The 13,189-nt window shown below is 52.9% G+C and overlaps 1 protein-coding gene across 2 annotated transcripts in view; it reads right to left on the bottom strand.

Moving 5' to 3' along the window:
- Nucleotides 1-13,189, bottom strand: part of ADCK1 (aarF domain containing kinase 1) — a 48,037-nt gene that overhangs the window by 12,233 nt on the left and 22,615 nt on the right. For both annotated transcript variants that reach the window (XM_060181348.1, XM_060181349.1), the window contains 2 exons: nt 8,620-8,778; nt 3,034-3,192 (listed from right to left, as the gene is read on the bottom strand). In XM_060181348.1, coding sequence (XP_060037331.1) covers nt 3,034-3,192; nt 8,620-8,778 — 318 coding nt within the window. The remainder of the gene's footprint in view (nt 1-3,033; nt 3,193-8,619; nt 8,779-13,189) is intronic.

The raw sequence follows: 13,189 nt of genomic DNA, 5'->3' as shown, positions 1-13,189 counted from the left end.
TCCACCGCTCAGAACCATGGCCCCTCAGGGGCACATCACCTGGCCCCCCTACCCCCCTGGCCCCAGGACGAGTATGTCCCAGCTGTCTTGAGAGGAGAGCCCGAGCTGGGCCGTTGTCCCTGCATTCAGTCCACCCAGCCGTGGCTCCCATCCACCCAGGACTAATCCTCCCACACCTCCCAGGTTTGAGATTTCTGTCACTCCAGACTTAACGGGACTTTTCACCTCTTCCAGGAAGTGGTTCTTAGTCTCTCAGGTCCTTAGGGAGTGATAGTACTTCTCCAGAAGCAGGCTTTGCCCATGATTTCTGGAGAGTTCCAGGCTCCATACTGGTCACTAAGAAACCACGGACTGGCCCTGCTCAGAAGATGGTCCTCCAGGAGACCCGCCATTACCTCCCCCAGCCCAAACCAGACCCAAGCCTGAGCCCATCCTAAGGCTTCTCACCCACAGTAGCTGTCCCTCAGCTCGGCAGCTTGTCCTGAGCTCTCTCTCCCTCTCTCTCTTCAGCATGAGTACGCACGTACATATGCATGCCCTGGCCTAGACCACCAGGCCCACCTGTCCCTCACCCTCCGCCAGGCTCCTTGCCAGCACATCTGTATTCTGCACATGTGTGAGGCTCCGAGGTGACCAGCACAGGGCCGAGGAGACTAAGCCCCCTGGAAGATTCCACAACATTGAGCGTTAGACTCTTCCTGGAGGTTAAAGACCCACAGATGTTTCTAGAGGGATTGGAGGTGTCAGAGTGCCAGAGCAGTGACCCGTGCCCAAGCTGCGCTGGGTTCAGGGTGTCAAACGTGCTCCCCGCTTGGTGTGTGTTTATGCAAAAGCAACGAGCCTCCAGGCCGCCCTCATCTTCCATAAGCTGGACTGGAAGCAGCAAGTCAATGCGTTACATTAATTATTTGCTCACTTGGCATCCTCATTGCAAAAAAAAAAAAAAAAAGGATTATTATTATGGCTATTATTGTTATTATTATTATTACTACATGTCTTGGTCTGGCAGATGCCAGCTGGCCAGGGGACATTTCGCTGTTTCCATGGGAACGGTGGAAAAGAGGGTTCTGTTTGTCTGGCTCTGAGCAGCACCCCCGCCGGGGAAGGACACAGTGTCCTTAGATGAGCACCAGAGGCAGAAAGTCTGGTCTGTAGCCCAGCCTCCTCTACGCTGACCCGGCTGCATGGAAATGGGCGATGGTGCTGGGAAGGTCTGTGTCAGAGCACAGGAGTGAAGCATGTTCAGCGCAGCCAAAGGCCATGGGCATGGCTTGGAGAAACCCTGTCTAAATCCTGCTTCCAGAGTAAAGTACTTCCACAGAGCCAGCTCCTCACCGTCTCCTCACAGGACCGACCTGAACTAGGACAATCTGTGAGCCCCGACTTGGTGGGGGTTCCTCCCAGGCAGCTCCTCCAGCCCCCCAGGTCTGAGCACAGACAGCAGTGGACTCGGAAAGGCCGAATCAGTGTGTGGTGATGAAAGGCCGTGACCTAGAGGCACAGTCTTGCTGGGCACTTGTGTCACCAGTGTCACAGGTCTGCCCCGTCTCCCCCACCCTCCCTGTGCTTTTAGCTGTGCCATCTTGTCTGCTGTGGGGATTTCTAGGGCATGTATGCATTTTATAGAAGGACAGGCTGGAGACTGAAGAAACATGATATGCATTCTTCCCTGTATTAGAATGGCACCAGAGTATGGTAGTGTGTGCTGCCATCACCACCACCACCTTAATTACCATCCACAACATCAGCAATGGCCATCACCACCATCATCATGACTGTCCGTTCCATAGCACCAGCATCACTGTCACCATCGCCACATCACCACACCACCATCATCACCATCACTATCATCACTTCCATCATCACCACCATCACGACTGTCAATGCCATCATCATCACCACCACCACCAGCATCACTATCACCACCATCACCAGCATCACCACCTCCACTGTCAATGCCATCACCAACAACTATGTCACCATCACCACCACTATTACTATCACCATCAACACTATGACCATCATCACCTTCATCATCACCATCATGTCTACTGTCAATACCATCATCACCATAATCAACACCATGACCATCCTCACCACCAACATCATCACCACTACCACCATCACTATCATCAACACCACCATCACCATAACTATCACTACCACCAACATCATCACCATCACTATTATCACCACCATCACCAACACCATCACTATCATCACCATCATCACCAACACCATCATCACTATCAGCACCAGCATAATCACCACCAACATCACACCAAAACCATCACCATCACTGTCATCACCACCATATTCACCAACACCACCACCATCATCATCACCACCATCACCATAACTATCACCACCAATATCATCATCACCAACACCATCACCATAGCTATCACCACTATCATCACCACCAACATCACCACCACCATCATCACTAACACCATCACCATAACTATTACCAACATAATCACCACCAACATCACACCAACACCATCACCATCATCACCACCATCACCAACACCAACACCATCACTATCACCACCACCATCATCACTAACACCATCACCATAACTATTACCAACATAATCACCACCAACATCACACCTACACCATCACCATCACTGTCATCACCACCATCATCACCACCACCATCACCATCACTATCATCATCACCATCACCACCAATACCACCACCATCACTACCATCAATAAAATCATCCCAGCTTCCTGGGGGCAGAGACCATAGCTCACAGGGTCTCTGGTAGTACTCAGTCTCTTGCAGTTGCAGAGAATCTCATAAATATCTGTTCAGTTGACTGATGGACCAATAATCACAACTGGTGCTTCCTTATAATGTTACCGGGTGGGGAGAAGGGGCTGTCTTGAGAATCACCAGGGAAAAGAGTCACTCATACTCAGAAGGCCAGCTGGGAGGAGAGGGCAGTTATCCCACCACCACCCTGCATGGGAAAGGCCCTGAGGTGGGAGCAGTCCTTCCCACCAGGGCCCCGTCCCACGTACCTTGAGGAATTCAAAGTGCTTGAGCATGGCGGCCACTTTCTCTGCATTCCTCCCTTCGTTGAGGAAATCCAGCTCCAGAGGCAGGTTCTTCTTGGCTTCGTCCACCAGCCATATGAACTCAAAGTCTGGAAACAGCCACTTCACAGCCTGGACCAGCACCTGAAATGCAGCCGGCGCCCGTCACGGGAGCCACGGCGCCCAGCAAGGGAGGGAGAAGGCACGTGGAGGGGCGTCTCTGGCAGGGCAGCTCTGGAGCCTTGATGCTGGGCGTGGTGAGTCAGCACTCATACAGACAAGTCTAAAGCTACACTTCTAACAGCTTATAAGACTGGGAACAGGGGTGCCGGGTGGTGGCGCACCTGGTTGAGCACACGTTACAATGTGCAAGGACCTGGGTTCAAGCCCCCAGTCCCCACCTGCAGGGGAAAAGCATTTCAAGTGGTAAATAGTACTGCAGGTGTCTCTCTGTCTCTCTCCCTACCACCTCCATCCCTCTTGATTTCTGGTTATCTCTATCCAATAAAAGTAAAAAAAAAAAAAAAAAAAAAGGTGGAGGGTAGATAGCATAATGGTTATGCCTGAGGCTCCAAAGTCCCAGGTTCAATCCCCCTCACCACCATAAGTCAGAGCTGAACAGTGCTCTGGTTAAAAAAAAAAAAAAAATTGGAGCCAGATGGTGGCACACCTGGTTGAGTGCACACATTACAGTGCACGCCCCCGGTCCCCACCTACAGGGGGAAAAATTTACAAGTGGTGAAGCAGTGTTGCAGGTGTCTCTCTGTCTCTCTCCTCTGTCATCCCCTTCCCTCTCAATTTATGCCTATCTCTATCCAATAAATACAGATCATTTTTAAAAATTAAACTTTTTAAAACACTGGAAACATGTTAAATCAATAAAAATAAAATACTGCATGCTGAAAAATTAAATTGGAATATGAAATCAAGGTTGAACAAGATGGCAGGAGCATCTTGTTTGACAACCTGGGTGAAAGACTTGGCTCTGGGGAAACCTGGGTGAGGGTGTGATACAGAAAAGGGAGGGGGTGGTGAGGAGGGGGAGCTGACGCCTCAGGTGAGAGCTGACTGGTGTCAGTTAAGTGTGACTGAGAGCAAGACCCGGTGACATCAGTGGACCAGGTGTGAGGCTTCCTGCCTGCAGGTGGGGACGGGTGGGGGGCTTTGAACCCGGGTCCTTGCATGCTGGTGCGCGTGTGCTCTACGGGATGCGCCACCACCCGACCCCGACAGCTTTGCTTTTAAACCCTGGTTCCAACACCATTCCGAAAGGATCGTCACACAGGATAATTGGACTCCATTTCTACCCAAGCCCACTTTAATAGCATGTGGCTGCAGTCTGATTTCAGTCTCGTCTTTTGAGGGCTGGGCCTGTGACCTGAGGATAATCCATTTACTTCATGTGTTGTGTCTACCTGTGTCACAAGAAACAAGAAGCAAAGGTGGCAGCGAGGAGGCCAGGACTTCATAGGACATTGCCGGGCTCTTGGGCTCAGGACCACATCTTGTCACCATGCCCTCTGGTGACCTTTAGCAGCGACCAAAGGGGGAGTCGGGCAGCAGTGCAGCAGGTTAAGCGCAGGTGGTGCAAAGTGCAAGGACCGATGTGAGGATCCCGGTTCGAGCCCCCAGCTCCCCACCTGCAGGGGAGTCGCTTCACAGGCCGTGAAGCAGGTCTGCAGGTGTCTGTCTTTCTCTCCCCCTCTCTGTCTTCCCCTCCTCTCTCCATTTCTCTCTGTCCTATCCAACAATGACGACAACAATAACAACAATAACTACGACAGGTGTCTGTCTTCCTCTCTCCCTCTCCCCTTCTCAATTGCTCTCTATCCCATCAACTAAAAGGGTCTGATCACTATTATTTGGGAACATTTTAATTACCCTTCGTCTCCAAATAGCTCTTTAAAGATTTTTTTCTGCTGCTAATCAATCACATAATTAGTCATTACCGGCACTATTGGGTTATTATTAATACAAACGTCATTCATCATAACAGCAAGGATGGTATTGATTGATATTAGCTGCTGATAACTAATTAGTAGACTAATTCATAACCAGGAAGAAAAAAAAAAACACTCAGCAACACTCAGAAAACTGGTCTCAAAAGGTCTGTGGGTGGTGGGCAAGTCAGTTCTTAGTTGCTTTCTTTTATTTATTTTTTTAAAAGATTTTTTTAAATATTTATTTATTTATTCCCTTTTGAAGCACAAGGACCCCAGTTCGAGCCCTGGCTCCCTACCTGCGGGAGGGGAGGGGGTCACTTCACAGGCGGTGAAGCAGGTCTGCAGGTGTCTGTCTTTCTCTCCCCTTCTCTATCTCCCCCTCCTCTCTCCATTTCTCTCTGTCCTATCCAACAACAACAACAACAATGGGAAAAACATGGCCGCCAAGAACAGAGATTTGTAGAGCAGGCACCGAGCCCCAGTGACAACCCTAGACACAATAATAATAATAATAATAATAATAATAATAAATAAAAGCCCGTGGTTGGTACTTATAATAATAGCAAAAAGAGGGTGCTGCTGGGGAGGCCACCTCCTGCCTGTCACACTGGAACACAGGACACTTACACGTGTTGTCATGCCACCCTCTTCACGCCCACGTCACAAAGGACACGGGTCTGGGAAGGGGCGCGATTCTCAGGGTCACATACTTGGCACTAGAGCTGAGGCCAGGTACTCGGTTGTGTCCCCGCTCCACCCCACCTGCCCTTCCTCCTCTTCCCTCGTGCAGCCAGGCCTCGTGCAACATGTCACAGGACGGCACAATAGGAAGCCTGAGGTACGGCCTACAGCAAGCTCTGTAAACCGTAAGACACAGCTGAAGCACAGGTTCTGGTCATCGCCCTGCTCCACACTGAGAGAGAAATCATCTTCTGCAGGAGGACAGCAGACAAGACGCAGTGTCTCCACGGCTCTGACAAGGATCAGAATATCAGCTCGGGAGGCGTACACAGCTCACAATCCCCGGCCCCTGTCGGTATTCTGACACGTTATTAACAGGCACTGTTGGCAGCAAACACAACTGCAGGCTGCAGGGGAGTTTCCCTGGGCCTGTCTCCATCTCTAGGGGTTGGAAACATATTTGCCAACACCAAAGAAAACTTGGGCTGGGCTCGGTGTGTTGCACCAAAGCAAAATATTCTGGGGAAGGAGGGCAGGTGGGGGGGAGCTGGGGGCGTCAGCGTCCTGGCACATGACGGCAGGAAGGACCTATGTTGGGGGTGAGAGTGCCTTACAGACACCTGTCTCGGGGAGGTGAGAGACTGCACCAACCTGCCAGCAGCTGTACTGGAAACTAAATGATAATAAAGTGATAATAGGTGCCAGGCATTGGCGCACCTGGTTAAGCGCTCACATCACAGTGCACAAGGACCCAGGTTCAAAACCCCTAACCCCCACCTGCAGGAAGCTTCACGAGTGGTGAGGCAGGGCTGTAGGTGTCTCTCTGTCTCTCTCCCTCTCTACTTCTCCCCTCACCCTCTCAATTGCTCTCTGTCTCTATTCAATAATAAATAAATAGAAAAAAATAAGCTTTTTAAAAGTAAAATAATAATGATAATAAAATGATTAATAATAATAAAATCAGTTGTTGATTCTTTTTTATTTTTATTTATTTATTAGAGAGATACCGAAAGAAACAGAGAGAAGGGGGAAATAGAGAAGGAGAAGAGACAGACAGACATCTCCTTCACCACTCCTGAGGCTTCTCCCTGCCGGTGAGGACCAGGGGCTTGAACCTGTGTCCTTGCACACTGTAACATGCACTCAACCAGGTGCACCACTGCCTGGCCCCAGGGTTTTTTTTTTTTATAAGACGGTCACTATTCCACGTGTTCTTTGTAATTTTTCAAATACGAACTTACTTATTTGATAGGACACAGAGAAACTGAGCGGGAGAGGGAAGGCAGAGAATTAAAGGAGAGAGAGAGAGAGAGACGTCGGCAGCACTGCTCCACCGCTTGTAAAGCTCCCCTCTGCAGGTGGGGACAGGGGGCTTGAACCCGGGTCCTTGTGCATGGTGACATATGCATTCTACTAGGTGTGCCACAGTCCAGCCCCCCAGCAGCTGAATTCTGTACCAGCACAAACATCACCCGGCCACCCACAGCTCACTCAGCACTGTCAGAAAAAGCAACGAGCGAACAGACAGCCTGTACTGAGAACGTGACTCAGAAAATAAATCAGAAACAGAACTGTGACAGGCCTTGATGTTTCAAGACCCCTGGGATGGGCCACATGACACCTAACAATGGGTCAGGCTCCAGTGCTGCTGGGAACAGAGTCACCCCAACAATGCAAAGCACTTTGGGATGTGAGGGGGACAGTGCCTGGACGTGATCTAGATTCTCTGAGGACGGTAGGACAAGTGGCGTGTTCGTCACCTCCTTCAGAGCTTGAGAGAACAGAGGGGCAGGTACAGGGTGGAGCTGTCTGGATTTGAGGGCTGGGGCCTTACCACTGGCTCCCAGGGGGCCCAAGCCCTGCCCTGCCACCCCACAGTGACCAGGGGGCCCGAGCCCTGCCCTGCCACCCCACGGTGACCAGCAGAGAGCTCTGGCCCCTCCCAGCCATTGCAAAGCCAGCCTGTCTGCAGACGGATGGCCTTTGCCTTGTCACTCGGCCCCTTCCTGCTGAATCACTGTCCCCATCTCCGGGCCCAATTAGTCTGGCTCCAGACGGCCACTCCAATCAATAAGAGCCACTGGCTCTGCATCCAGAAGAGCTGCCCGCCGAAAAAGGGACAAAGGCAGGAGAGAGGGGCAGAGACGGAGCCCACATCTGGCCTGCTGTTTCCTTTTGTGCCAAGTCACCAGCAGACTCAGCCAATACTGTCTCACAAAAGCAGGCCTCCATGTCTGGGCCACCACCCACCAGGCCATCCCCCAGACTGTGCCGCACCCCAAGGGCAGGACCAGGCACGCAGGTGGCACAGAGCACTATGGTGGCTACTGGGTGCCTCAAGCCAAGAGATACTGTCCCCACCTTCCTGGCTAGCGGGACCCCACGTGGTGCTTCTTTCATGTCCTTCAGGGAAGATGAGCATTCTCCTGGGAAGGTGAACCATGATTGGTTGACACCAATCACAAGGGGGCCAGGTGGCGGTGCATCGGGTTAAGCGCACATACGACAGTGCACAAGGACCTAGGTTCAAGTCCCCAGACCCTATCTGCAGGGGGAATCCTTCGCAAACAATGAATCAGTGCTGTAGGTGTTTCTCTGTCTCTCGTCTCCTCACTCCCTCTCAATTTCTTGCTGTTTCTATTCAATAAACAATATACAAAATATATTTTTAAAAACTTTAAAACTATATAAAAAAGAAAAGTCACAGGGGTCTCATTTCTCCTGCCCACACACCCTGGAGCCACGCCCACGCACCCTGGAGCCACGCCCACACACCCTGGAGCCACGCCCACGCACCCTGGAGCCACCCCCACACAGCCTGGAGTCACGCCCACGCACCCTGGAGTCACGCCCACGCACCCTGGAGTCACGCCCACGCACCCTGGAGTCACGCCCATGAATCCTGGAGCCACGCCCACCCTGTGTCCCAGGAGGGGAGAGTCGTCACCTGCATCAGGAGAATGTCCGTGGAGCTCTGCGCCTGCACCTTGGGGTGCTGCACCTTCACGGCCACTGTGCGCCCGTCGTGCAGCACCGCCTTGTGGACCTGGGCCAGCGAGGCGGCCCCCAGGGGAGTGTCGTCGAAGCTCTGGAACAAATCCTGGACCTGCAGAGTGCAGAGAGGACAGAGGAACTGAGAAGAGGAGTGGGGGTGGGAGGCGACACGTGGCTGGGGGCTGCCCCCTCCATTCAGCGCCTTAGAAGTTCTGTCTAAAACGTTCAGCGGCCAGCTCACTGGGTGAGGTGCCGGGAGGCCAGGCGGTGGCCCAGAGGCCCAGCACACGTGTTGCCGTCACAGGGACCCGGGTTCCAGCCCCCGGCCCCCACCCCACTGGCAGGGAGGAAGCGTCACTAGAGGTGAAGCAGGGCTGCAGGTGTCTGTCTCCCTCTCTATCTCCCCCTGCCCTCCCAATTTCTCTCCATTTCTATTATAAATAAAATGTATTTGCAAGTGTGCATTATCCACCAATGGTGTGAGGACTCAGCAGTTCTCAGAAGCTGGGCCCAGGGCAGGCAGCACATGGAAGCTGCTCAGAGTCCAGTCGGCGGCAGGAGCCTGCAGGCTGGAGCCCTCACGCCCCCGCAGCCAGCTCTCCTGGCTTCTCCAGCGGGTCCCCAAGCCCCTCTTCCTGGGGCCTCCCCGGCCACTCGCCAGCCTGGCCTTGCTTTCGGCCTCGGTGCCCTGCCTCAACACCTTCCCCTTTGAAAGAATGGAAAGCAAACCCCACAGACTTCTGTTCCCACCTCCTTTCTGCCTCCCTTCCCTTTAGAGGGGCCAGTCAGTGTGAAAGAAAGATGCTCAAGAAAGCCCTCAAACCCCCAGTCCTGCCCCCCGGGTGGGAAGGAGGCCCCCAGAAGTCTCTCCCGAGATTGGCCAAGGCTGAAATGATCAACCCGCCCTTTTTTTTTCCCTTAGTCCTTATGCAACCTGACAGTTCCGGAAAAGACCAGGCGTGAGGCCGGTGGTAACGCACCTAGCAGAACACAATGTCACCACGAACAAGGGTCCAGGCTCAAGCCCCCGGCTCCCCACCTGCATGTGTGGGAGCTTCCCAAGCAGTGAAGCAGATCTGCAGGTGTCTTTGTGTGTGTGTGTGTGTCTCTCTCCCCCCCTCCTTCCCTCTTGATTTCTGTATTTATCAAATAAATTTTTTCTTTTTTTTTTTTTATTTCGTTATTGGGGAATTAATGTTTTACATTCCACAGTAAATACAATAGTTTGTACATGCATAACATTTCCCAGTTTTCCATATAACAATACAACCCCAACTAGGTCCTCTGTCATCCTTCTTGGACCTGTAATCTCCCCACCCACCCACCCCAGAATCTTTTACTTTGGTGCAATACGCCAATTCCAGTTCAGGTTCTACGTGTGTTTTCTATCAAATTTTTTTTTTTAAATAAGTTTTTTAAAAGCCTGGACATGCACACACTCTCACACTCATGCAAATGTGTCTGCATATATGTGGCTGTTCACACGACTCCCCTGACAGGAGACGAGCCCCCAGGCTCTGGTGCCGAGAAGTCCGTTCAGTTCGCATCCCCCTCGATCCCCTGCCCCGTCCCTTCTGTGGCAGCCATGCTGTCCTGCCTCAGAGCCCCCTCCCAGACTTCAAACGCCACTGTCCCCCACCTCTGCGCATCTCAGCCCATAAATCACTTCCCCAGCCACTGTCACTTCCACAGCTTCCACTAAACTCAGCTCCATTTATCAACATCCCCAGGGGCCAAAGGGCCGGGAGCCTGAGGAGGGGCCTCCCTTCTCTGCAGGGAATCCAGCTGGGCGTGCCTGTCCCCCCTTCTTAGAGCTTGGTTATGCAGGCCCCTCCCAGATTTACAACCCCCCAGATTGGCCCTTTCCCCTCCTTGGTGATTCCTGCCTGGTCTTGGACCCCAAGTCTTCCTGGTTCTCTGGGCACAAGAAACCTTTGACCTGGATGTGAGCCTGGGCTGGGAGAACGCAAGGGCCCAGATTCCTGTTGGCCACACTAGGACACCAGCCCCAAAAGCCGGTTTCTGTCTCTCCGAGGGCTGTGCCCCCTGCGCCCAGAACACAGGTAGAATTATCCGGCAGCAAAACAGAACTCGCTCAAGGCTGGTCCATGCTTCTCCCCACCAGAAGACAATCAAATCAACTCATTTCCCCGTGGAAATGACCTCTACTCCCACACGCCTATGAATCCCAAAAGCCCCAAATGTAAAAGCAAGGGGCCAGGAGGCAGCTGACACACAAGGACACTGGTTCAAGGCCCCAGTCCCCACTTGTAAGGAGGGGGGGAGCTTCACAAGCGGTGAAGCAAGACTGCAGGTGTGTCCTTACCTCCCCGATCCCTCCCCTCTTCCACTTTGAGACAGAGAGAAACTGAGGGGGGTGGGGGGGGCTGGTCCGCCCTGGCCCCAAGAAAAGAGACCTCTAGCCACACCGAGCTCTGAGGACTGGCCCAAGCCCGCAATATGACCAGAGGAATCAGAGGGGCATGGAACTGAAGCCAGTCCAAAAACTGCCCCCCCACCCAGTGTCCCCTGTCCCTGCCCTGCCCACCCTCTATGGCCACCCTCTCTATCATTCACACACTGTCTCTCTCTCTCTCTCTCTCTCTCTCGTTGATTGCCAGTGGATGTTCTTCTCTGGCTTATAAAAAAAAGTAATTAAAGACTGGTGCCTCAGCCTGTAATTATATATGAATAAAGTCTCCAAACGGAGCCTCGACTCAAAGTGTTGAGTGCATTGCTCTAAGGCCACGAAGAAGAAGGGGGAAATAGGCCCCCACCAAGCAGAAGAGACCCCCCTCCACCCCAGGTAGCTGGAACTAACATCCAGCCCCTAACTAGGGAGGCACCACCATGGACTCCCTGCAGACAGCCTCAGCTGGACCAGACTCTTGAACCCAGGACCTCGGCTGCCCTCCCTCTCAAAGAAGCTAGCTCCCTTATCCCATCCCATCCCCCACCCCTTCCTGGGCCTGGCGGCAAAATCAATTAAGTAAAACAACTGCGTTTTAAAATGACTAGTCATGTGCTTTTTAATTACTGCTGGCCCGATTCAAAGTTATCGACGTCCTTGTCTGGAGTGGGAACAGCAGCAGGAAGAAGGTCTCCCTGGCCGTGTGTGCGTAGGTCAAGGGGGTGTGCTCACTTGTTTAATGTTTTTATAACACTGACTTTTTTTTTCTGACACCAAGATTAGCACTGAGGCTCAGTGTCTGCGTGACTACAGCACTCCAGGCAGACTTTTTCTCTTTGCTTTTTCTTTTTGATAGGGACTGAGAGGCCAAGAGAGAAGGTAAGACACCTGCAGCCCTGCTCCACAACTTGAAGCTCCCCCTGCGGGTGAAAGCCTGGGGCTTGAACCCATCTCCAATAAATCTTTGTTTGGGTCCATCACACTGGTTCACCCAGGAACAGCGATGGCCTCCTGCCTACCCTGGCCCCTCAGTTCCTTCCCACCCTCCCATCCTCCCACTACCTCCCTACCCAACCCCCTCTAACCCACAGGCAACAAAAGTGAGTTTCATTTATTTATTTATTATTGGACAGAGAGAGAAATTGAGAGGAGAGGGGAAGATAGAGAGGAAAAGAGGCAGAGAGACACATGAAGCTTTCCCCCTGCAGGTGGGGGCCAGGGGCTTGAACCCGGGTCCCTGCACACTGTAATGTGTGTGCTTAACCAGGTGCACCACCACCTGGCCCCCCAAAAGTGAGTTTTCTAAATGTGGGCTGACCCTGTCACTTCTCCCTTCTCTAGCGCCCAGACCCCCAGCATGGACCCACTGGGTGGCCCTGCTTGCACTCCATCCCCGTCCCCCTCCCACCACCAGCTCACTCCCCTCCTTGCCCACCACAGGACCTCTGCACATGCGCCCCTGACCCTTTCTCATCAAGAGACCCGTCAGATCACAGCCAGGCTGTCCCCTCCTCAGGACTATGCCCCCCCATCCCCAACATGTGCTGAAGGCAGCTGACCGCTCAGTGCATGTTTCCCAAGGAACAAGTGGGGTGACATCTGGCTTCACCACCCTCTTCCTGGGCAGGGGGCAAGGATGCGGGGGGGGGGGCACGGTCAGGCCGATCTGGGACAGCCCAGACACCTGCAGAAGTGACCACAGACAAGCGTCCAGTGTGGCGGCCAGCCTGGGGAGCCACCCGTGCTCTCTGTCACTCAGAACTCACGGGAGGGCCCCCCCCCAGCTCCTCAGCTTAAGCAAACCCGGTGCCAACTATGGGCCGCGGGCACTGACGTTTGACAAATGGCTCTTCATAATCCCCCAGCGACTGTCATAAATCTAACAGCTCCACGGGCCCCATCTTAATAACCCGGATGGCGGGTGGCACCCAGTGACGTGTCTAGGTCTCTGCCAATGACACAGATCTCTCCGGGAGAGGAGGACAGAGATCCTGGAAGCATGTGACGACTCAGACCCGCTTCCCACTGAAGCCAGGAGAGTCAGGGTGTCTCTGACCCGGACACTAACACGTGTGCTCTCCTGGGTGCCCACAAAGCTTTGTTTGAAGTCCCC

This window comes from Erinaceus europaeus, chromosome 22 (assembly GCF_950295315.1).
Source record: "Erinaceus europaeus chromosome 22, mEriEur2.1, whole genome shotgun sequence".
Lineage (NCBI taxonomy): Eukaryota > Metazoa > Chordata > Mammalia > Eulipotyphla > Erinaceidae > Erinaceus > Erinaceus europaeus.
Note: the sequence above shows the minus strand (reverse complement) of the source record. Positions and strands in the feature narration are given on the sequence as shown.